General features: G+C 46.5%; 1 protein-coding gene across 3 annotated transcripts in view; it reads right to left on the reverse strand.

The window, feature by feature from the left end:
• LOC115197615 (integrin beta-3-like) overlaps window positions 1-25,123 on the reverse strand; it is a 31,198-nt gene extending 6,075 nt beyond the window's left edge. For 2 of the 3 annotated variants that reach the window (XR_003879036.1, XM_029759310.1), the window contains exons 1-10: window positions 24,999-25,123; window positions 23,781-23,866; window positions 23,246-23,456; window positions 22,821-23,073; window positions 22,400-22,562; window positions 22,079-22,240; window positions 21,890-21,985; window positions 21,704-21,793; window positions 20,913-21,047; window positions 20,346-20,775 (exon numbers count right to left, since the gene is read on the reverse strand). Coding sequence is in view for 2 of the 3 variants with exons in the window: in XM_029759310.1 (XP_029615170.1) it covers window positions 20,346-20,775; window positions 20,913-21,047; window positions 21,704-21,793; window positions 21,890-21,985; window positions 22,079-22,240; window positions 22,400-22,562; window positions 22,821-23,073; window positions 23,246-23,456; window positions 23,781-23,866; window positions 24,999-25,065 (1,693 nt within the window). In the remaining variant the exon portion in view is untranslated. The remainder of the gene's footprint in view (window positions 1-20,345; window positions 20,776-20,912; window positions 21,048-21,703; window positions 21,794-21,889; window positions 21,986-22,078; window positions 22,241-22,399; window positions 22,563-22,820; window positions 23,074-23,245; window positions 23,457-23,780; window positions 23,867-24,998) is intronic. The other variant, XM_029759323.1, reaches the window with a different exon arrangement.
• Between the last annotated feature and the right edge of the window lie 1,227 nt (window positions 25,124-26,350).

Genomic DNA, 26,350 nt, shown 5'->3' on the forward strand with positions numbered 1-26,350 from the left:
GTTTTTGGGGTTTGCCAATTACTACCGGAGGTTTCTCCGGGATTTTGGGAAGGTGGCTGCTCCCATTACCTCACTGCTGAAGGGAGGGTCGGTGCGTCTGCGGTGGTCGGCTGAGGCGGACAGAGCTTTTGATCGCTTGAAGTCGCTGTTCACCGAGGCTCCTGTATTGGCTCATCCGGATCCCTCTTTGGCATTCATAGTGGAGGTGGACGCGTCCGAGGCTGGGGTAGGAGCCGTGCTCTCACAGCGTTCAGGCACGCCACTGAAGCTCTGCCCCTGCGCTTTTTTTCGTGGAAGCTCAGCCCGGCGGAGCAAAACTATGACGTGGGGGACCAGGAGCTGCTAGCGGTCGTAAAAGCGCTGAAAGTGTGGAGACATTGGCTCGAGAGGGCTAAACACCCTTTCCTCATCTGGACTGACAACCGTAATCTGGAGTACATCCGGGCGGCGAGGAGACTGAACCCTCGTCAGGCAAGGTGAGCCATGTATTTCACCAGATTTAGATTTACCATCTCGTATAGACCAGGTTCCCAGAACACTAAGGCGGACGCACTGTCCCGTCTGTATGATACGGAGGAACGGCCCATCGATCCCACCCCCATACTTCCGGCCTCTTATCTGGTGGCGCCGGTGGTGTGGGAGGTGGATGCGGACATCGAGCGGGCATGTCGTTCGGAGCCTACTCCGCCTCAGTGTCCTGCGGGACGGAGCTATGTCCCGCTTGGTGTCCGCGATAAATTGATTCGGTGGGCGCATATGTTACCTGCCTCTGGTCACCCAGGCATAGATAGGACGGTGCGAAGTACTGGTGGCCCACGCTAGCTAAGGACGTGAGGTTTTACGTCTCCTCCTGTTTGGTGTGCGCTCAGAGCAAGGCTCCTAGACACCTGCCAAGAGGGAAGTTACAACCCCTCCCCGTTCCACAGCGGCCTTGGACACACTTATCGGTAGACTTCCTGACCGATCTCCCACCTTCCGAGGGGAACACCACAATCCTGGTCGTTGTGGATCGGTTTTCTAAGTCCTGTCGTCTCATCCCTTTGCCCGGTCTCCCTACGACCCTACAGAATGCGGAGGCCCTATTTACTCACGTCTTCCGGCACTACGGGGTGCCTGAGGACATAGTTTCTGATCGGGGTCCCCAGTTCACGTCCCGGGTGTGGAAGGCGTTCATGGAGCGTCTGGGGGTCTCGGTCAGTCTGACCTCTGGTTTTCACCCCGAGAGTAATGGGCAGGTGGAGAGAGTGAACCAGGATGTGGGTAGATTTCTGCGGTCGTATTGCCAGGACCAGCCAGGGGAGTGGGCGAGGTATGTTCCATGGGCAGAGATGGGCCAGAACTCGCTCCGCCACTCCTCAACGAACATTTCGCCTTTTCAGTGCGTGTTGGGGTACCAGCCGGTCCTGGTACCATGGCATCAGAGCCAGACCGAGGCTCCTGTGATGGAGGAGTGGGTACAGCGCTCGAGGGAGACCTGGGAGGCCGTCCAGGAGCACCTAAACCGGGCCAAGGCCCGGCAGAAGACGAGCGCTGACCGCCACCGCTGTGAGGCCCCAGTGTTCACGCCTGGGGATCGGGTCTGGCTGTCGACCCGAAACCTGCCCCTCCGCCTGCCCTGCCGGAAGCTGGGTCCGCGGTTTGTGGGGCCATTTAAAGTCCTGAGGAGGATAAACGAGGTATGTTATAGGTTACAGCTCCCCGTTATTACCGTATTAACCCCTCGTTTCATGTGTCTCTCCTCAGGCCAGTGGTGGCTGGTCCGCTTCAAGAAGCTGAGGTACGGGAGGTCCCTCCACCCCCCCTGGACATCGAGGGGGCCCCGGCGTACACGGTACGATCCATTCTGGATTCCAGGCGTCGGGTGAGGGGCATGCAGTACCTTGTGGATTGGGAGGGGTACGGTCCGGAGGAGAGATGCTGGGTACCGGTGGGGGACGTCTTGGATCCTTCTCTGCTGAGTGAGTTTCACCGCCTCCATCCGGATCGCCCTGCACCTCGTCCTCCGGGTCGTCATCGGCGCGCTGCGGGAGCCGTGCGTCAGGGGTGGGGTACAGTCACGACTTCCACCGAAGGTGGCTCCTCTCCCTGTTTGGGCGGTGCTTGGCGGTCGTCGTCGCCGGCCTACTAGCTGCCACCGATCCTATTTTCCTTTTTCGTTTAGCACTGTCTGGTTTGTCACACGTGTGTCTTGTTGTATCTGATTCGGTGGGTTTATATTTCCCCGCTGCAGGTTAGGCTGTGTGCGGGATTGTTACTAAATTAATACGGTAGGGGTGAGTGCCTGCACCACGGGATTTTGTTTCGTTTTGTGCGGTATGTGTTTTACCGGGGACATTTGTGTTCGCTAGTATATCGGAGTCGAGATTTCTCCTCTGTGTGAACTAAATTCCTATCCCTGTGGGTGGAAGCTACAGTTCGTGCGGTTACCCTTTGTGTTTATGCTGTGCCTTTTGGGACCGCCTGTATTAAAACATTTGATTCCCTGGAACCCATCTGCTCTCCTGCTCCTGATTCCACACAGCTTTCATTTCAAACCCGACGTCCTCAGTCATTACTTTGAAGAGTTATTCTATATTTTGGTGCCCGAAACCCGGGAAAAGTACGAGCTGCGACGAAGATCGTTGGAATGAAGTGGCTGAAATGGCTGAGGAGGAACGTCGGCATGAACCTGAAAGAATGAGACGAAAGCGGGGAACCATTCGAGGTGCCACAACAAAGATTTTGAATCCTTGATGTGGAAATAACCCAGTCGAGTTCAGATACTGATCACTTGAGTACATTGTTGGAATTGTTGTCAGCTAAGGAGGACCGCTTGCTTGAACTTGTTCATGGAATTGAACAATGAATGCCATTGGACGGATTGGAGGCAGAGATTGCATGCACAGAGGATTACAAAGAGTGCCAGTATAAGACCGCTATTCACAACAATGATTCACTGTGTAATAAAGAGAAGTTTACATATCTGAAAATGTATCTCACTGGACCAGCTGCAAAGACAGTAGCAGGACTGATGTTAACAGATGATGCAATCGCTCTGCTCGAGCAGATTTGGAAGGAAAGATCTTGTGATTAGTGCCCACATGTCAAAGCTGCTGAATATCACTCCTGTGAAGCAATCCTCTGACCTAAATGCATTGAGGCAGCTATATGATGAATGTGAAATTCAGATTAGGAGTTTGGAATCACTGGGTGTAGTGTCAGAAACCTACGGAAGCCTACTATGCCCAATCTTACTGCAGATGATTCCAGAGGACATAGCTCTTGACTATAGTCGTCAGAGGGGAGTAGATGATGAATAGAAAGTGTCTGAGATCGTCAGTTTCCTACAGAAGGCGGTTCAGAGCAGGGAAAGAGCACTACAAATGACAAGATCATGCAACCAACAGAAAGACAGCAAACCATGGAACAAGTCACGCTCCTCCAATGAAATGAAAACAAAAAGACCCAACATGCCATCTGCTGCGGCACTGCACACAGCCAGCCAGAAGGAACAAAACTGTCTATTCTGTGACAGTGCAGACCACAAATCAGAAAACTGCACTGACCACAATATTGCTACACGCAAAGAGAAACTAAAGATAATGGGAAGATGCTTTGTATGTTTAGGACAGAAACACATAGCAAAATTCTGTCAAGTCAAAGATGTGTCATGTGCAACATGTGGAAGCAAACATCACATTGCTGTGTGTACCGGTAAGAGGAGTGAGGTGCAACCCCCTACTGTTTCTGCAGATGCTGTTGTTTCCTCAGTTATTCCCCATTCAGTGAAGATGAAACCAGATGGACAGAACACTGTGTTGCTACAAACGGCAAAGGCATGGGTAGAAGGCCCATCGGGCAGGAAGATAGCTCGTTGTTTACTAGATGGAAGCAGTCAGAGAAGCTTCGTACATGAAAACCTTGTGAAGAGCTTGAAGCTACCAGTAATCAGACAAGAGGCACTCACTCTTCACACGTTTGGCTCCAGCAACGTCCCAAAGCAACACAGTGAAAGTCATCTTGGAGAATGTCTGGGACAAACAGCAGATAATACAAAATAGAGGCAATTGAAACCCCACAAGTGTGCACAGCTGTGATGAAGGTTCCTGGTGAACAGATGCAACATGAGCTCAATAGAAAGGGACTGCAGCGTGCAGACTTTCCAGGAGATGACAATGATCCTGAACTCTCTGTCCTGATAGGAGCAGACTACTACTGGCAGATAGTATCAGGCAGAGTGGAGCAATTGACGGAGACGCTGGTTGCTTTAGAGAGCACCTTTGGATGGTCGTGCAGGTACCAGTGTCCATGTCAAGTGTCGCCGAGGCAACATGCATGTTCATCCCACTTGATGAAGGCACACTAGTCTCCAAACAACTGCATGCATTCTGGGAGCTTGAGTCTCTGGGTATTGTAAGCAAGAAAACACAGAACCCAGAGGAAAACAAGGCTCTACAGAGGTTCGAGGAAACAACCACCTTCAAAGATGGACAATACCACGTGGAGTTGCCATGGAAACAAATGCCAGAACTCCAAGACAACTATAGAATCGCCAAGAAACGGTTTGAAGGTCTGAAGAAAAGACAGAAGAAGGATGTGACGTAGCACAGCAGATAAAATGAAGTTGTAGAGGACTACTTACAACAGGATATGGCAGAGGACGTGCCCAAGGACAACGCATCAAGCGCAGACAATGTAAAATATTACTTACCTCACCATGCAGTACTCCGAGAAGATAAGGTGACGACAAAACTGAGAGTAGTGTTTGATGCCTTGTCCCATGAAGATGGCTGTCTATCCCTCAATGACTGTCTACTCACAGGACCGAACCTGAATCCGGATCTGCTCAGCGTTCTGATAAGGTTCAGACTACATAAGATCGCATTCATGGCAGACATCAAGAAGGCTTTCTGCAGATATCCCTAGCAGAGAGAGACAGAGACACCGTGAGATTCCTATGGCTCACAGGCCCACCAAGGGGAGAAAATGAAGAGGAGCTGCGTGTGCTGAGGATGAAAAGAGTGGTATTTGGAGCTTCCCCAAGTCCATTCTTGCTGGCAGCTACAATCAGGAAGCACCTGAAACAATATTTAACAGAACAACCAGAAGTTGTAGAGATATTGAGAGAGTCACTCTATGTAGATGACTTCATTGCAAGTTCACGCAATGTTGAAGAGGCTTACCTTGTGACAACCACTGCAAAGTGAATGCTGTCGATTGCAGGCATGGACCTCTGCAAGTGGATGACCAACTCTCCTGAACTGAAAACAAAATGGGAGGAGAGTACGACAACTGACCACCAGTTGACGCTAGAAACACAAGGAGTAGTGCTAAAGGTTTAGTATGGAGACCGGACTTTGTGTTTGACCTCAGGCCGCTACTGAGCATTCTAAAGCAAAGGGAAAACACAAAGAGAAGTGTTCTGCAGTCGTCTGCACGTATCTTCGACCCTCTTGGTTTCCTGACCCCCTTCACCATCAGGATCAAGTGCATGTTCCAGGAAATGTGTGAGAGGGGACTCAGCTGGGACGAAGAATTACCACCTGATCTGACACGAGAATGGCAACAGTGGTGTTCAGAACTACCCCAGTTACACCAGCTCACCATACCAAGGTGGTAGAGAACAGACATGCGGCCACAGGACAGCCACACCCTGAACCTACACGCGTTCTATGACGCAAGTGAAAGGGCTTAAGGTGCAGTAGCTTACTTGCAAGGTGAATCACAAGACAGGGGAACAACGACAAGTCTAGTCGCATCCAAGTCCAGGGTAGCCCCACTCAAGAAAATGGCGCTGCCACGCCTGGAGCTCATGGGAGCTGTGATTGGAGCAAGACTAGCAAACAACCTGATGACCACAATGAAAATGGAAGAAAAACAGATCAAAATGTGAACAGACTCGATGATCGTGCTGCATTGGATTTGCAGCTCAGCTCAGAAACGGAAACAGTTTGTCGCGAACAGAGTGACCGAGATCCAGTCCTTGACCAATCCATAGTCATGGTCACATATTGAAAGGAAAACTAATCCAGCCGATCTCCCTACAAGAGGACAAATTGTTCGAAACTTGACACTGAGCCAGCTATGGTGGAATGGACCCAGAATTCTGACATCACCCAATCAGTCCGAGGAGACTGATGATAACAAGGTTCCAGAAGAGGTAAATACAGAACTCAAGTCCAGTCGCCAGGTTACTGTACGACTCGCAGCAAACAGCACAGACAACACTGAACCTGTGTTGGAGCTTGAAAGGTACAGCAAACTGAAAAGAGTGTTCAGAGTCACTGCCTGGATAAAGAGATTCATAGCCAATGCTCGTACAAACATAAAGATGCAAGGTGAACTGACTGCTGACGAACTGTTCGATGCAGAAAAGTACTAGATCTAGGTAACCCAACAACAGAGTTTCGGACAGGAGCTCAAACTACTGAAGGCAGGAAAAAGCCTAAACAATGACTGTAAAATCAGAGAACTGAAGTCGTTCTTGGACGAACACAAACTACTCAGTGTAGGAGGGAGACTGCAACAGTCCAACTTTACATTCAGAGAGCAGCACCCATGGGTTCTGCCCAACAAGTACAGATACTCAGAAATGCTGATACAGTACCACCATGAGAAGGTGATGCTGGAGTGAGTAGTTGTGCTGCACCTCGCTCCGCGGGTAATATTACATTTCATTACATTACATTACATTGGAACGATTTGATTAGTCTATTGTTAGCTAGCTACATAGTTGTCTCTGCTGTCTTTGTATCAAGGATAAAGGTGTAGCTCTGAGGAACTAACAAGGTTAGCTAGCCAGCTGTATTTGTTCGTTCGCGCCGTTTTCGAAACGGCATCAACACCATAACACCACAGCTAGCTAGCCAACTTTACCAATTAGCAGTACTGTAGAAACTATATACATTACAACGGAACGATTTGACTAGTGTAATGTTAGCTAGCTACATAGTTGTCTTTGTATCAAGATAAAGGCGTAGTACAGAGTAACTATCGAGGTTAGCTAGCCAGCTACATTTTCTAACATAGTCAACAAAGCGTCCACTGCTAGCTAGCTAACCCTACCAGCTAGCTGTATCATTTTTAGTCAATAAGATTTTTGCAACGTAAGCTTAACTTTCTGAACATTCTAGATGTGTAGTCCACTTGTGTAGCTAGCAGGACTGACTTTGTGTTAGCTAGCCAACGTTTAATTACTTCTGCGTTATGAACTAGACACGGACACGAATGATCCATTGGTAGCTTGTTGTTACCAAGTATTGGTGCTAACCGTGTGTTATAGGATGCTAGCATGCTAGTTAGCTAGTTAGCTACGGCGTCATAGGACACGGTGCACTAGGTGGGTTTTCACGGAAGAATACTGTACCAAGTTATCTAGCGGAATAAACTAAGTTTGAGCCTATTCCTGGAAACATTGAACCACTGTAGTTTACATCAATTTTAATTTCTAGTGGTAGCTAGAAAAGTTATATTTTAGCGTTTTAGTGTTTCAGTGAATTGTTAGTGAGGGAGGCCCTGCTCTCTCGCTTCCCCAGTTGTTTAGTTAATTTTCATGCCAATCTCCTTTGCATTAGCGTAGCCTCTCCTGTAGCCTATCAACTATGTGTCGGTCTATCCCTGTTCTCTCCTCTCGGCACAGGCCATACAAACGCTTCACATCGCATGGCCGCTGCCACTCTAACCTGGTGGTCCCAGCGCGCACGACCCACGTGGAGTTCCAGGTCTCCGGTAGCCTCTGGAACTGCCGGTCTGCGGCTAACAAGGCAGAGTTCATCTCAGCCTATGCTACCCTCCAGTCCCTCGACTTCTTGGCGCTGACGGAAACATGGATTACCACAGAAAACCCTGCTACTCCTACTGCTCTCTCCTCGTCTGACCACGTGTTCTCGCACACCCTGAGAACATCTGGTCAGCGGGGTGGTGGCACTGGAATCCTCATCTCTCCCAAGTGGACATTCTCTCTTTCTCCCCTGACCCATCTGTCTATCTCCTCCTTTGAATTCCATGCTGTCACAATCACTAGCCCATTCAAGCTTAACATCCTTACCATTTATCGCCCTACAGGTTCCCTTGGAGAGTCCATCAATGAGCTTGATACCTTGATAAGTTCCTTTCCTGAGGATGGCTCACCCCTCACAGTTCTGGGTGACTTTAACCTCCCTACGTCTACCTTTGACTCATTTCTCTCTGCCTCCTTCTTTCCACTCCTCTCCTCTTTTGACCTCACCCTCTCACCGTCCCCCCCTACTCACAAGGCAGGCAATACGCTTGACCTCATCTTCACTAGATGCTGTTCTTCTACTAATCTCACTGCAACTCCCTCCAAGTCTCCGATCACTGCCTTGTATCCTTTTCCCTCTCGCTCTCCTCCAACACTACTCACTCTGCCCCTACTCAGATGGTATTGCGCCATCGCAACCTTCGCTCTCTCTCTCCTGCTACTCTCTCCTCTTCCATCCTATCATCTCTTCCCTCTGCTCAATCCTTCTCCAACCAATCTCCTGATTCTGCCTCCTCAACCCTCCTTCCCGCCCTTTCTGCATCCTTTGACTCTCTATGTCCCCTATCCTCCCGACCGGCTCGGTCCTCCCCTCCTACTCCGTGTCTTGACGACTCATTGCGAGCTCACAGAACAGGGCTCCGGGCAGCCGAGCGGAAATGGAGGAAAACTAGCCTCCCTGCGGACCTGGCATCTTTTCACTCCCTCCTCTCTACATTTTCCTACTCTGTTTCTGCTGCTAAAGTCACTTTCTACCACTCTGACTTCCAAGCATCTGCCTCTAACCCTAGGAAGCTCTTTGCCACCTTCTCCTCCCTCCTGAATCCTCCTCCCCCTCTCCCCCTCTCCCCCTCTCCTCCCTCTCTGCGGATGACTTCGTCAACCATTTTGAAAAGAAGGTCGACGACATCCGATCCTCGTTTGTTAAGTCAAACGACACCGCTGGTCCTGCTCACATTGCCCTACCCTATGCTTTGACCCCTTTCTCCCCTCTCTCTCCAGATGAAATCTTGCGTCTTGTGACGGCCGGCCGCCCAACAACCTGCCCTCTTGACCCTATCCCCTCCTCTTTTCTCCAGACCATTTCCGGAGACCTTCTCCCTTACCTCACCTCGCTCATCAACTCATCCTTGACCGCTGGCTTCGTCCCTTCCGTCTTCAAGAGAGCGAGAGTTGCACCCCTTCTCAAAAAACCTACACTCGATCCCTCCGATGTCAACAACTACAGACCAGTATCCCTTCTTTCTTTTCTCTCCAAAACTCTTGAACGTGCCGTCCTTGGCCAGCTCTCCTGCTATCTCTCTCAGAATGACCTTCTTGATCCAAATCAGTCAGGTTTCAAGGCTGGTCATTCAACTGAGACTGCTCTTCTCTGTGTCACGGAGGCTCTCCGCACTGCTAAAGCTAACTCTCTCTCCTCTGCTCTCATCCTTCTAGACCTATCTGCTGCCTTTGATACTGTGAACCATCAGATCCTCCTCTCCACCCTCTCCGAGTTGGGTATCTCCGGCCCGGCTCACTCTTGGATTGCGTCCTACCTGACAGGTCGCTCCTACCAGGTGGCGTGGCGAGAATCCGTCTCCGCACCACGTGCTCTCACCACTGGTGTCCCCCAGGGCTCAGTTCTAGGCCCTCTCCTATTCTCGCTATACACCAAGTCACTTGGCTCTGTCATATCCTCACATGGTCTCTCCTATCATTGCTACGCAGACAACACACAATTAATCTTCTCCTTTCCCCCTTCTGATAACCAGGTGGCGAATCGCATCTCTGCATGTCTGGCAGACATATCAGTGTGGATGACGGATCACCACCTCAAGCTGAACCTCGGCAAGACGGAGCTGCTCTTCCTCCCGGGGAAGGACTGCCCTTTCCATGATCTCGCCATCATGGTGGACAACTCCATTGTGTCCTCCTCCCAGAGTGCTAAGAGCCTCGGCGTGACCCTGGACAACACCCTGTCGTTCTCCGCTAACATCAAGGCGGTGACCCAATCCTGTAGGTTCATGCTATACAATATTCGCAGAGTACGACCCTGCCTTACACAGGAAGCGGCGCCGGTCCTAATCCAGGCACTTGTCATCTCCCGTCTGGATTACTGCAACTCCCTGTTGGCGGGGCTCCCTGCCTGTGCCATTAAAACCCTACAACTCATCCAGACGGGCAGTGGCGTTCTGGTGTTCAACCTTCCCAAGTTCTCTCACGTCACCCCGCTTCTCCGCACACTCCACTGGCTTCCAGTTGAAGCTCGCATCTGCTACAAGACCATGGTGCTTGCCTACAGAGCTGTGAGGGGAACGGAACCTCCGTACCTTCAGGCTCTGATCAGGCCCTACACCCAAACAAGGGCACTGCATTCATCCACCTCTGGCCTGCTGGCCCCCCTACCTCTGCAGAAACACAGTTCCCGCTCAGCCCAGTCAAAACTGTTCGCTGCTCTGGCACCCCAATGGTGGAACAAGCTCCCTCACGACGCCAGGACAGCGGAGTCAATCACCACCTTCCGTAGACACCTGAAACCCTACCTCTTTAAGGAATACCTGGGATAGGATAAAGTAATCCTTCTACCCCCCCCCCCACAAAAAAAATATAGATGTACTATTGTAAAGTGGTTGTTCCACTGGATATCATAAGGTGAATGCACCAATTTGTAAGTCGCTCTGGATAAGAGCGTCTGCTAAATGACGTAAATGTAATGTAAAATGTGATGCATTCTGGAGCAAGAGACACTCTAGTACAAATCAGAGAGCGATACTGGATCTTGCGTGCTAGGCAGCTAGTCAAGAGCACAGTGACAAGATGTATAGTGTTCAAGAGATTCAAGGCAAGGGCCGGACAGCAGGTCACTGTGCCTTTACCAAAAGACAGAATAACTGAATCCCCACCATTTGAAGTCACAGGTGTGGATTTTGCAGGACCGCTCTACGTGAAAGAAAATGGTTCTGTGAAGAAGTCATACATTGCACTGTTCACTTGTGTTGTAACCAGAGCAGTGCATTTGGAACTGGTCTCAGATCAGTCACCAGAGATATTCCTGTTAGCTCTAAAAAATATTCATCTCAAGGAGAGGATTATGCAAGGTAATCTACTCAGACAATGCAAAAACGTTCAAGAGAGCTGATCAGGGCTTGAAAGCACTGTGGAAGGCAATCAAAGAGCCCCAACGCTTGGCGTTCTTCTCAGAAAGGGGCATCACCTGGAGGTTCATCGCCGAGCGAGTAGCCTGGTGGGGGGATTCTGGGAAAGACTCGTCAGGTCAGTGAAAACATGCCTGAGAAAGGTTCTTGGGAGAGCTTCACTCAACTTTGAAGAGATGTGCACAGTCCTGACAGAGGTTGAAGCTATCCTAAATTCTAGGCCTCTGACCTTCGTGCACAATGAAGTGGATGAACCACAACCCCTGACACCAGCACACTTCCTGGTGGGTAAAAGAATAACCTCTTTGCCGACAAAGCCATTTCCAGCTGACAATCAGCTCCCAACGCTAAACAAGGAGGAAATGACACGCAGATGGAAGTACAGGCAGAGACTTGTGACCAGCTTCTGGAACAGCTGACGAAGAGACTACTTGCTGGATCTAAAGTCAGCACACCGCTGTGACACACCACAGCCCACCCCACTGTAAGCGGGTGACGTTGTACTCATCGGAGAAGATAACTCACCCAGACAAACCTGGAAACTAGGAAAGATTGAGGAAGTGTTTCCAGGCCGAGATGGCCTAGTTAGGTCATGTTCAGTTCGTAGTGCTTCAGGGACTTTGTTGAGGAGACCTATTCAGTTGATATACTGCTTAGAGATTTAGATGAACACTTGTTCATCAGGAGGAGGATGTTGTAACTTTAATGTGTTACAGAGTTAATGTTTACAGTTAATTCATTGAGCTGTATCTAAAGATATTTTCTTTGGAGTATTTACATATATAATTGTATTAGAATTTGTGTGTTGGAGATTGAGAGAACTACATACATATCTCTGTTGTATTGGTTAGTATTGGATTACGCTATTGACTGCATGTTCCAGAATGCCTTGCGACAGGAGGTAGAGAGAGAGAACGCGCCAGTTATGTACAAGTAACAAGTGATTATCCTGACTTTCGCTAGCAACTTTCTTTTATTGTTTTGTAGAATCTGAAGTTGTTAAATGTAACGTGAACAAGTAATATTACTAAAAGAAGCTTTCATTTCAAACCCGACGTCCCGAGTCATTACTTTGAAGATAGTTATTCTACAGTGGGTGAGCGGTTTGCTGATGTCAACACTGTGAAAAGCTATGGACAATGAACACAATTGCATTTTATCAATGTCAGTTTTAATGCACAGAAATAACGTGACGAGATCCTGAGGACCATTGTGAGGCCCATTGTTTTTAAGGTATCTGTGACCAACAGATGCATATCTGTATTCCCAGTCATGTGACATCCATAGATTAGGGCCTAATGAATTCATTTAAATTGACTGATTTCCTCATATGAACTATAACTCAGTCAAATCTTTGAAATTGTTGCATGTTGTGTTTCTATTTTTGTTCAGTATAATTGTCAGCAATTCTGCATGTGTTTGTCTCTGTATTAATGAGAGCATGGGCAGGCAGGCACATGTGTGATGAGTCCATATTGAGTAATAATTCCCAAAACATTAAGTCATCAATTCATGACCAGACAGTCATGGCAGGATAAGCTCCCTTCTTAATGAAGCAAACTGGTAATCCATCCCACTCATCCCCTCCCAACACTGGGACAATCCCTGGCTGCGATGACCACTCCCAGGAGCCTCCACAATATCTCTCAGACTAGCCAGCAAAATTGAGAAATGATTGTTTGATTGCCCTCAGACAGACATACCGACTGAAGGTTAATGCAACAGGGCTGGGCAATGAATGACGAAGAGCAGAGACAAAGTGAGTCACTGTCTCAGAGCTCAACTGGGTTAGAGTGACCGATGGAAACTGAACAGAGGTCTGTAAACTGTAAAAACAGGCCCTCGAGACATGGGCATTGTTGATTTCAGGTGAAACCACCTCCGTCAGCTAAATTCCCCAGTTCCCACACCCTATCTGACTCTGTCATCACTATGAGATAAGTGAGTGTGTATGCGTGTGTGTGTTTCTAATGAAAGAGGCAGCTATAGTTATAAAAAGTCGATTTACTGTCTTGCAGGCACATAAGCTGTCTGAGTTGAGCTGGTTAATGTTTTACAGTATGTATCCCACAAACAGAGCACGAACACAACTGAATGCTTTTGACTGGGACACAATCAATACATGGTAAAGAAAGTCCCGGTTTTCCTCTCTTAAAAACGTTCTTGTGTTTGGCTAATGCTCCTTATATTCTACCTCATCCGTACAGTGAGTTCATGCTTGTACCTTGTTCTCTCTACTGTACTTGTTGTAGGGTCGAGTCAGAGACATGGGAAGGAATTTCTAGGTATACATCCCAAATGGCACCCTATTCCCTACACAGTGCACTACTTTTGACGTGAGCCCTGGTCAGAAGTAATGCACTGTACAGGGAATAGGGTGCCATTTGGCATGCATATCCAAATAATCTGCCTCAGTCTGAGACGGCACTCTAATCCTCCAATTTATCAAGTCGTAAACATGAACTACAGAGACACATAAACATGGAGTCCAGGAGGGAGGACAGAGCGAACGAGAGCGAAGCAGTGGAGGAAGTCATAGACATAAATATATATATATATATATTTTTTTTTTCATTTCACCTTTATTTAACCAGGTAGGCAAGTTGAGAACAAGTTCTCATTTACAATTAGAGAGAGAGAGAAAAAGAAAGAGCGAGAGAGAGGGGGGGTACTGTAAACACACCGATGAGAGAATAATACAAATGTAAAAAAAGAGAGGAGATGAGTGGGAGTATTTGTGATGGAGATTAACTTTAAAAGAGGGAGATAGAGAAGGATAGAAAGGGCAGAGTGCCAGAAGAATGCTAACTTTCCTGTTCTCTCTTGCCTGTTTGTGTGCCCTGTGGATGTGCTTGCTGACTCCTGCTCCACTGTGCTCCACTGCCACAGCCCCAGCTCCAGAGTAGAGGGAAAAATACACACCCTCCGGGGGATGTGGGAGGGCCTGGGGTTGGGAGGACGGGACGGGGGAGACTCAAATTGAGCTGGACCCAGGGACTCTGATACTTTACTGTTCGTCACACAGCAATGACATAATGCCAACAAGACTCCAGAGACACAGGCTGACTAAGTTGAGTCTCCTTCAGCGTGCTCTACTCACTAAATATGGAGTTCTGGACTGTTGCATTTCTGTGCCAATCATAGACAAGAGTTCATCTCAATGACTAAGACCACAATCCCACAAACAACATATTTTCCACTGACGAAACCATAGCTAATGCTGAGTTAAGACAGTAATTACTGTTTTAACCAAATATATCCCATTCTCAAGTCCTGACTTCACCCTAACCATCATACATAATATTTCACACATAGCACACATTTCACACAAAAAGGCCAACTTAACCAATTGCTTAATCAGCATTATTCTGTGAATTGAAGGAAAATAAATGTAGCTAATGTGTGAAGGTTTGTTCATTCAACAAACTTTGCTCAATGTATATGAACGAATGTATATGAACTTGTTGAGACAAATTACAAATTCATGTTTTCCTTTTGGAGTAAAATTACAAATATGTTTGCTAAAAACCACACCCATCGTTATTATATTTCCCAGCATGCTCTATTGCAGGTTGATTTTCAGAATTGTTTGTTTCAATATCTATGTTTTTGCATGTACATTGATTGATTAATCTTATGCTACACAAAAATAAAAAAACATACATTTTTCAAAACTAATCCAATCTGTTAGTAGTTGGACTTTTTGTACCCGTTACTGAGATGGCTGTTCCGGGTTTATATGATTTAGGTAGTCTCAATAATCAATATTTTCTACCCTGTCAGTCATTCTCACTGCAGGTTGTGGGTGATTGAAAGTTCCAATTGTTGGATATCCTCACTCTAGTTGGATTCCAATAGGAATTACATATCATAATGTGACTTGCAGGCTTGATGTGGCCTGTACACCAGGAGTTTCAGACGACTGCGTTAGGGTGTAATTAGTCCCTCAAAGAAAAGCCTGATGATATATGTATTAAACTGTCGTGAAGAGTTTAATTTTACACTGGGAAATATGCAGATAAAGTAGAATAGACTGTATGTTGGTTCAGCTATATGCCCAAATTTTGAGCAAACTGACAATCCTATTGCAGCTGGTTGCCTTAGGTACGTTGAATTAAAAAAAAATATTCCGGTGCACATTACCCCTCTTGTTCAGCCCACGGGCCCTTTCTATAGTGCCTTCCCAAAGGGCCAGACTGCTTAGGTTAAGAGATGCTGTCTCACACGACTCAGACCCCCCCCCCCCCCCCCCCCCCCCCCCGCCTTCCCGTCTAAATCCCTGTGGAGGCATGCTATGGCTGGGTGAGGGGAGAGGGGGATGAGGAAAAGTCTGGACAATGTGAAAACAAACATGTGAAGTGGTTGACCATGGGAACATCCTCATTCCTAGGTCGAAAGACTCAGGGCTACGCTGGGAACTAATGGCAACCATCTATTTGACCACAAAGGATGTCTTATTTTTAGTAAAATTACTATAATAGACTACATAGCTCTTTCCCTGAAAGAGAAACAGACATAACTTCTCTACAGGTATCCAGTGCCTCTCATTCTTTCAGTGACTACAACAGCGATTGGCCAGTCTGACTTTAACCTCTGTTACCATAAGTTCTGGTTGTCTAATAAAGCTCAGTCCATCCATAAGGGAATGGCTGTGGTTAAAACACAGAGTTATAGCTACAGCCAACACATACAGTACCAGTCAAAAGTTTGGACACACCTACTCATTCAAGGGTTTTTCTTTATTTTTACTATTTTCTACATTGTAGAATAATAGTGAAGACATGAAATAACACATATGGAATCATGTAGTAACCAGAAAAAGTGTTAAACAAATCAAAATATATTTTATATTTGAGATTCTTCAATGTAGCCACCCTTTGCCTTGATGACAGCTTTGCACACTTTTGGCATTCCCTCAACCAGCTTCACCTGGAATGCTTTTCCAACAGTCTTGAAGGAGTTCCCACATATGCTGAGCACTTGTTGGCTGCTTTTCCATCACTCTGCGGTCCAACTCATCCCAAACTATCTCAATTGGGTTGAGGTCGGGTGATTGTGTAGGCCAGGTCATCTGATGCAGCACTCCATCACTCTCCTTCTTGGTCAAATAGCCCTTACACAGCCTGGAGGTGTGTTGGGTCATTGTCCTGTTGAAAAACAAATGCTAGTCCCACTAAGAGCAAACCAGATGGGATGGCGTATCGCTGCAGAATGCTGTGGTAGCCATGCTGGTTAAGTTTGCCTTGAATTCTAAATAAATCAGACAGTGTCACCAGCAAAGCACCATCACACCTCCTCCATGCTTCACGGTGGGAACCACACATGTGGAGATCATCCGCTCACCTACTCTGCTTCTCACAAAGACATGGCGGTTGGAACCAAAAATCTCATATTTGGACTCATCAGACCAAAGGACAGATTTCCACTAGTCTAATGTCCATTGCTCGTGTTTCTTAGCCCATTGGTGTCTTTTAGTAGTGTATCTTTGCAGCAATTCAACCATGAAGGCCTGATTCATGCAGTCTCTTCTGAACAGTTGATGCTGAGATGTGCCTGTTACTTGAGCTGCAATCTGAGGTGCAGTTAACTATAATGAACTTATCCTCTGCAGCAGAGGTAACTCTGGTTCTTCCTTTCCTGTGGCGGTCCTGATGAGAGCCAGTTTCATAATAGCACTTAATGGTTTTTGCGACTGCACTTGAAGAAACTTTAAACTTTCTTGAAATGTTCCAGATTGACTGACCTTCATGTCTTAAAGTAATGATTGACTGTCGTTTCTCTTATTTGAGCTGTTCTTGCCATAATATGGACTTGGTCTTTTACCAAATAGGGCTATCTTCTGTATACCACCCCTACCTTGTCACAACACAACTGATTGGCTCAAATGCATTAAGAAGGAAAGAAATTCCACAAATGATCTTTTAATACGGCACACCTGTTTAATTTAAATGCATTCCAGGTGAATACCTCATGAAGCTGGTTGAGAGAATGCCAAGAGTGTGCTAAGCTGTCATGAAGACAAAGGGTCTCTACTTTGAAGAATCTCAAATATAAAATATACTTGAATTTGTTGAACACTTTTTTTGGTTACTACATGATTCCATGTGCGTTATTTCATAGCGTCGATGTCTTCACTATTATTCTACAATGTAGAAAATAGTAAAAAATTAAGAAAAACCCTGGAATGAGTAGGTGGGTCCAAACTCTCGAATGTCAGTGTATATAAACGCAGCTACGGCACCATGACTCATCTGCTATGCAGCAACATTCAATTATCCAATGACAGGACCTATTACAACGCTCTACTTTGATTTCACAACGGGTGTGCTGTGCAGGCATGCAGTAGGGAGAGATGATCAGTGATGACACCTCATACTTCATTCCCAAGAGTGGTTAGAAGATTGATAGAATCAGTGAGTGCTGTGAGCTCATTTACTATGCTAAAATGATCATGGAAGAAGACGTGGTTTTGATTTGAATAATCTGAATAACTTCTTGTGAGTAAGTATATTGTAAACATGTTCCGTTTCCTTCGAATGTTTTCACCTTCGTAATACAATCTAAGTGTAAGAGCAGACTAGGTATATCCATTGGCGCTACAGTACAGTAAGCATAGTGAATTTCAGCAAACATTAGAGGTCAAAGACATCGACCAATGGTGAACCACTGCATTCTCTGTTTATTGCTACATAACATTGTGTAGTCTTCTTGGTCTATTTCAAAGCCAACAGCGTTCAGTATATGGCATATAATAAGAATGTGGGGTAACACCTTATTTTACAGCCTGGTTTAAGCTGGTATTTATCTACTATTTACAGTGGCAAGAAAAAGTATGTGAACCCTTTGGAATTACCTGGATTTCTGCATAAATTGGTCATCAAATTTGATCTGATCTTCATCTAAGTCACAACAATAGACAAACATAGTGTGCTTAAACTAATAACACACAAATGATTGTATTTTTCTTGTCTATATTGAATACATCATTTAAACATTCACAGTGTAGGTTGGAAAAAGTAGGTGAACCCCTAGGCTAATGACTTCCCCAAAAGCTAATTGGAGTCAGGAGTCAGCTAACCTGGAGTCTAATCAATGAGACGAGATTGGAGATGTTGGTTAGAGCTGCCCTGCCCTATAAAAACACTGACAAAATTTGAGTTTGCTATTAAGAAGAACTGCCTGATGTGAACCATGGCTCGAACAAAATAGATCTCAGAAGACCTAAGATTAAGAATTGTTGACTTGCATAAAGCTGGAAAGTATCTCTAAAAGCCTTGATGTTCATCAGTCCACGGTAAGACAAATTGTCTATAAATGGAGAAAGTTCAGCACTGTTGCTACTCTCCCTAGGAGTGGCCGTCCTGCAAAGATGACTGCAAGACCACAGCGCAAAATGCTCAATGAGGTTAAGAAGAATCCTAGAGCGTCAGTTAAAGACTTACAGAAATCTCTGGAACATGCTAACATCTCTGTTGACGAGTCAACGATATGTAAAACACTAAACAAGAATGGTGTTCATGGAAGGACACCACGGACGAAGCCACTGCTGTCTGAAATAAACATTGCTGCACGTCTGAAGTTTGCAAAAGTGCGCCTGGATGTTCCACAGCGCTACTGGCAAAATATTCTGTGGACAGATGAAACTACAGTTGAGTTGTTTGGAAGGAACACACAACACTATGTGTGGAGAAAAAAGGCACAGCACACCAACACCCAACTGTAAAGTATGGTGGCGGGAGCATCATGGTTTGGGGCTGCTTTGCTGCCTCAGGGCCTGGACAGCTTGTTATCATCAATGGACAAATGAATTCCCAAGTTTATCAAGACATTTTGCAGGAGAATGTTAGGCTATCTGTCCGCCAATTGAAGCTCAACAGAAGTTGGGTTTACGCAACAGGACAACGACCCAAAACACAGAAGTAAATCAACAATAGAATGGCTTTAACAGAAGAAAATACACCTTCTGGAGTGGCCCAGTCAGAGTCCTGACCTCAACCCGACTGCGATGCTGTGGCATGACCTCAAGAGAGTAGGTCACACCAGACATCCCAAGAATATTGCTGAACTGAAACAGTTTTGTAAAGAGGAATGGTCCAAAATTCCTCCTGACCGTTGTGCAGGTCTGATCCACAACCACAGAAAAAGTTCGATTGAGGTTATTGCTGCCAACGGCGGGACAACCAGTTATTAAATCCAAGGGTTCACAATCTTTTCCCACCCTGCACTGTGAATGTTTACAAGGTGTGTTCAATAAAGACATGAAAATGTATAATTGTTTGTGCGTCATTAGTTTAAGCAGACTGTTTGTTTATTGTTGTGACCTAGATGAAGATCAGATCAAATTGTATGACCATTTTATGCAGAAATCCAGGTATTTCCAAAGGGTTCACATAGTTAATACCATATACAGTGGCAAGAAAAACGAAGAAACTGTGGTAACAATGGCTCAACTACGATTAAAGCCAAGCTAATCATGGACTGGGTTAAATTAACAGTAAAAGAGAGAGGTCTGGATAAGGGTCAACTGAGGCATTGTGGACATGTTCTATGGAAATCTCCTCTATCCTGCTAAAACCGTAAGTCTGCCAAAAACCCTAACCCTAAAGCAAACACAGACACGGAATGTTACAAAAACAACGTGTGTTGATGAGATAAGCTTCAAAACTCAGCAGAAAAGAACATGTAGTAAAAGAAACCAACTCGGGGCCTCCCGAGTTGTGCAGTGGTCGAAGGCACTACATCGCAGTGCTAGCTGTGCCACTTGAGATCCTGGTTCGAGTCTAGGCTCTGTCGCAGACGACCGGGAGACCCATGAGGCGGCGCACAATTGGCCCAGTGTCGTCTGGGTTAGGGGAGGTTTTGGCCGGCCGGGATGTCCTTGTCCCATCACGCTTTAGCGACTCCTGTGGCAGGCCGGGCGCATGCACGCTGACACGGTCAGCAGGTGTACGGTGTTTCCTCCGACACATTGGTGCGGCTGGCTTCCGGGTTAAGCGGGCATTGTGTCAAGAAGCAGTGCGGCTTGGCTGGGTTGGGTTTCGGAGGATGCACGGCTCTCGACCTTCGCCTCTCCCAAGCCCGTATGGGAGTTGCAGCGATGGGACAAGATTGTATAACTACCAATTGGATACCACGAAATTGGGGAGAAAAAAGGGTAAAAAAAAAAAAACACAAAAAGAAACCAAGATGGCTGTCTCCTTGACAGACACCACAGTGGTCTATCCACTCACCTGAGCAGATCTCTCCTTTGAAGCGCAGGCAGTTGAAGTCGTCACACTCGCAGTACTTGCCCCACACCTTTCCAAAGCCACTAGTGTGGCAGGAGCATTGGCCACACACACAGTTGCCCCTCCCACCGCAGATGGGGTCCTCAGGTTTGGGGCTGCAGTTGCCCTGGTCTGAGGGCCTGTAGTCCCCGTCGGCACACTCACAGCGGTCTCCCAGGCGCCCCGGGTGACACTGGCACACACCACACTCGTAGGTCCCATTCCCCTGGTTACAGAGAGGGCTCTCGGGCTGGGCTGTGGCCTCACAGTCACACCCGCAGGCGAAGTGGACCGTAACCTCCAGGGCATCCTTGAAGCCCACAGGTTTAATGGTGAAGGTACGGTTCTTCTCCTTAGGGCAGCCGCGTAACCTTGCCTCCACACTGAAAGACACCTGGGGGGAAAGGTGTGTGTGTGATACTGCACAGTTCAAATGTAACCTGCTGTAAGAACAGAGCATTATTCCTATACCTAAGATCTGACACTAGGCCAGCATTTATCATCCAGATGGTGAGTGGTACAGGTACTGACTGTGTCTCCGATCTTAAGTCCGGAGCAGGACTTGAGTCCCTGGATGAGCTCTCCGTTGAGGCAGGTGGCGTTGAACGACAGAGCCAGCTCCTCTGGAACACCCAGCAACTCCAATTCCACCTTGGAACGGATCCTCTACTCCACAGGTCAGGGGTCAATGGGCAGAGGTCAGAGGTCAGAAAGAACTCAATCAGAAACATAAACGATTCAGAAAACCTCTACTCTTAGTCTCTGTGGAAATGGATACAGTGTGTCCATGGGCTCGTGGGAAGTCAAATAGGACTGTTTGAGAATTTAAGGGGGGCTGAACTCACTCATTTAGCCTCGCTTTCCACATCCTCATTAAAAAATGCTAGAAGCGATGAGAGTTTGAAGTGGGAGTGTTATGTTCGCTACTGTTGTGTGTTCCTCTTGAAATATCTCAAACAGCCAATGTACGTGACGAATGGCTTAGCAACGCATGACGCAGCATGACAAGCTCCAGGCATTTCCTGCTTTCTGGAGTATCAGTATTTTTTATGACAGTTGTGTCGGTGATGTTTTCTCCTGTCCTTTCAACATAACATTGGCTACGAGGTGCTGCATGCTAATGGGTAGTTCTGTTGTCTGTAAATGGCCGGGCTGGAGGTTGATTCTGCTGCTACGATTGGATAGAGCGCACTCAGCGCAGCTGTTTCTCAGTGCATGACAATTCTCCCTAGGTGTTACCAACTCGTGTTAATGGTAAAGTGGGCATGACTGAGCATGATTGAAATCGAAACCCAACTCTCACATATACGGCTGTCTCTTACCTCGTAAGCATCCAGGATGAGTTGGATCACATTCCCAGAGTCATCCGACAGCGTTCCAACTGTGGTGCCGGGAATCAGCTGGCTGTAGTTCTGAGGAAAGAGGGTCCAAGGGGACATAATAGGTACTGTACCATAACCCTACACCTAGTAACCATGGTGACCCTGATAACAGCCAGGTGTACTCACCTGGTAGAGGGGCATCACATTGTTGGTCACAGCGAAAATGAGGTTGATGTTGTTCTCCGACATCTTCTCTGTGATCAGAGCCAGAGAGGGGTAGTCCTGAAGGAGGAGACCATCGTTATCATAATGTTTCTCTTGTGATAACAAAAGAATAGAACTCAAACACAAACTCCCCTGACACACACCACTCACCAGGGTTGACGACTTGTCATAGTTGTTGTCTCTGCCGATGTGACACTGTCCATCATTGGGCTGCACTAGACCAGCCAGCCGGCCGTCCAGGGCTACGTGTGTCGTAGCATCGGTAGTGAACACCAACAGGTGGGAGGCATCCGTACGCCAGCCTATCTTGTCCTAGTGACAAAGGGAGGGAGAGAGAGGGAAAGAAGAGGAGAGGAGAGAAACGGTACGTGTTCAAGTTTGTGAGCTGTTTTCTAAACCACTGAGTGTGTGTGTGTGTGCGCCTGTATGTCTCTAGGTGTATGCGTACATGTGTGTGTGTGTGTGTATCACCTTGCACACCACTGCCTGTATGACCGCGTCGAAGCCTCCCTCTGGAGAGTCTCTGTTACGAGACACCTGCTGCTTCGCCACCTCCTCGGTGAAGCGCTCCACCTGCTTGGTCAGAGACAGCACGTGCTTGTAGCCAAACTGAGGCAGGCACCGCGTCTGGATCCTACACATCACACCCCATGCCATGACGAAAACAGGAAATTGACAAAAAAAGGTGGAGAGAGATAGAGAAAGAAAGATAAATACATTGCTGTTGGACACAATTTGACAGCTATTAACAAAGACACATCCTGAGGAAGTTTGAGCTTCAACACAGAATATCAACCTTTTTCAAAATCAAAATCTTCCCCTCTGAACTATCTCCTCCTCCTCTCCCTCCTCCTCCTCCTCCACCTCTCCGTCCCCTCCACCCCCCACTCACCCATGGCAAGGGTTACTGATTGCTTCCTCAGGGTAGGTGTACATATATGGGGACAGGGGCTTGTCCACAAAGGCCCCAAAGCCCATACGCAGGTTGCTGGTGGTGCGGCCCATGGCTGCAGCCAGCTGGTTGCCCAGGGAGCGCAGGCGGGCCAAGTCGTCCTTCATGGAGTAGGAGAGGTCCATAAGATAGTACAGGTCAACTGGGTAGTCCTCCACCTGCTTCACTGTCACTGTGAAACGCCTGGCATCATCTGAGAGAGAGAGAGATGTGGGGAAATGTCAAAAGCGGTGAGGGCAGGTGGGGTACATAGGATAAAAAGGAGGTGGATGAATTTGTGAGAGAGGAGAGGCGAAAGATGTACTTCAATGTACTTTAGATGAGTTGTGAAGCCAGTGTATATGGGTGTTGGTATGTAAGTGTACCTGGTCTCAGAGTGAGGCTGAGTTTCTGGGGTCTGATCTGGGTGACGTCGTCAGCAGCCCCTGATGCCTTGTCACTGAGGGGCGTGTTTTCTTGCACACTGAGGCTACTGAAGGGGAACTCTAGCCCCCCCTTCGTACACCCCCCATCCAACAGGTTCTGCTTCAGGTCACAACGGGACACACTGGAGCCCCCTTGGCCAAACTCCTGACCCCATGAAAACAACACACACACACTGGTGAGAGTAACACTTCCCAATGAGACAACCAGTAAAGGGACAGTGATCAATAAAAAAAGTGCATCTAAATGCAATACAGTGGAAGGGGGGTTCGGTAGATGAATACAGAATTTGGACAGTGACACATTTGTTGTTGTTTTGACTCTGTAGTCCAGACCTTTAGATTTGAAATGATGCAATGACTATGGCATTAAAGTGCAGCATGTAAACTTTAAGTTGAGGGTATTTTCATCCATATTGGGTGAACCGTTTAGAAATTACAGCACTTTTTGTACATAGTCCCCCAGGGATATACTTACTTCCTTAAAGCACCAAGCACAGCTAGGGTGGATAGCCAAACACTGTCTGCAGGTGCTCACCCCTCGAGATGTGCAGATGTTTGAGCCTGAAACATGAGTGAATCGGTAGGAGGTCCAGTAGTGGGAATCAAATAAGCCATATATGGACACTTGAATAGGAATCATATAGGCTATGTGCTGTATGGACACTTTTAGATTGATTCTTTATTAGCTTTGAGTGTTTCTGACAATGTTATTCTACCTGCTGTTTTGCCCAGTAATTGTGACTCGTGACCGTTTCTCCACACTGACTCTGCATTTAAACTACACTTCTTCTTCTTCTTCTTTTCTCACTACTTCAGTAGTTAGTTGGGCCACAGACGGTTCCGTTTCTCTACCACACACTCTCTTTTCTCTCTCTGCTGGTTCCTCCTCCTCTGCTCCCTCTCTGCCCCAGGCTCTACTTCTCGCCTCTTCTGTTACGCCATACTGCTTGCTCCTCAAGCCTGTCCTGTCACGCACAGTATTTTGTAACGTCATGCAGGCAATTCGATGCTAGTGAAAGAGGCACACACTGCAGTAATTTCCACCACTGTATGACGCTAAAATGTGTCACGTTGACGCTGCTCAATAAGTCTCTGATGTTAAACATTATGTCTTGCAACAGTTGGTTAAGACCTGATTGCAGTCTTATCAACAACAAAACAATCTATGAGATGTACACGCGTTGTCTGTTCGATGTATTGAGGTTTAATTATGTGTTAGATATCCTTTTCTATTATTATTATTATTATTATTATTAAGCTATTCGCTATTGTGCATGTTGAAGTGATTGCTTGTCTATATAGCACTGTTTCTATAAAAACAGGAGGCCAAAACAAATACTATGTGAAAGTGTTACCTTACGATGCAAAGGTGTGGCCTGTACAAATATGAGCGCACTCTGGCACAACTTCTCGCGAATTAGCGATCCCTTTTAAGCAATCAACATGCCCAATGTTCTATTCCAGTAGCGCAATACAGTACCATACAGTTTTATTGTTTTAGCAAATAAAATCGTCAAAAACTATCGTTTTGTGAGTTTTCCTGGAACTTAAGACGTATTACTTATTAAAAACATAGGATAAAACAAAAGTATAATTCAAATTCAGTCGGCATTCTAGAATAGAAAATGACTTATAGAATGGCAGAGGAAAACGTAATACATACAAATGATTAAATGAAAAAGAAAATACTTACCAAGAACTTCAGAAGAAGCTAATAATAAACCAGAAAATATCCAAAGTCGGTCAAAAAAAGTTCCCATGTTGGAGAGACCGGTTAGGACTGACTGCTTGACTTTCTCTGCCTGCTCCACCTCTGTAGTAGTATTAGTAGCCTACTCTCAAACCAGTGGATCACCAATTAGAATGCTTTTCCTCATTCTTGCAAAATGCAATGCTGATTATGATTCAGAGAGGCTCTGACACACACGTTCAGGCAACTTTATAGAAATGTAACTGTAAGACATAATATATAGACTAGAGTATGGATATGCATTATATTAAAGAATATGCTGTTGGCCTATTCTCCACATGTCAGTGGCATAGATCTGTCTGTCGCTATAATGGTAGCAAGCATCTGTGTGATTCAAGACATACAAATTGCCTGCTAATCTTTTGAAGTCTATTCGACAATATCCCTGCCCCCCCTCAAAAAAAACTGAAATAAATGAATGAATACATTTATATATAAACTAAACAAATGTATGAATGAAAATAAGACACATGAAATAGAAAATGTATAGAAATAAAAACATATTGTAAAAAACAATACACTGTTATAACAATGCAGAGAAAAGTGTTTGTAAACGTTGTTTGCATCTTTGTTTAGTTTTCAGATAAGGGTTTACAGGGCTTTGAGCATATTTTGCTTGTTGTGCATGTGGGCATGTAGGCTGGACTATTTACATCCATTCTCTGCCATCTATTCTTTAGAGAAGGATTCAGTAGTCCTGTTTGATCCATTCTTCCTTTATCTGAATCTGACCTGTTTAGTGGCCCTCCCAGGCCTGTCCATTGTGGAGTAATGGAGCAGGAGAGAAATTGTGTACCTCTAAAAGTGCAGGAGGGGGACAAAAACGAGGGGGGGGGGGGGCCGGGGAAGTGGGAGCCAGACAATGTCTCTCTCTCTCTCTCTCTCTCTCTCTCTCTCTATCTCTCTCTCTGCCTCTAAGCTTGTCCATTTATTGAATCACTGTCCCTCTCCCTCTATACCGTTATTCTCTCTGTCTCGTTGGTTGCTAAGCTACTGCCACCAGCCAGTGTTCTGGAATTGCAGCGAGGTGGGGTGATAGAAAAAGAGAAATAGATAAGCTGTAATACCCAGGAAGGCAGGCAGTGTGCTTACATTAGGCTCTGATTGCTCCTGGCTGCGGGTGGGGGATAATACTCCGTGGCTCACATTGTACTGGTAAAGAGCTAAAGAGGGAGTCAGATGGCACCCAATTAAGACAGTGAGCCGGACCATTGGGGGGGGGGAGGGGTAGGAGATTTGTCTTGACCTCTGTCTCCGCTCCACGGAACACATTGTCAAGCTTTTCACTGAGCCTG

This window comes from Salmo trutta, chromosome 1 (genome assembly GCF_901001165.1).
Source record: "Salmo trutta chromosome 1, fSalTru1.1, whole genome shotgun sequence".
Classification (NCBI taxonomy): domain Eukaryota; kingdom Metazoa; phylum Chordata; class Actinopteri; order Salmoniformes; family Salmonidae; genus Salmo; species Salmo trutta.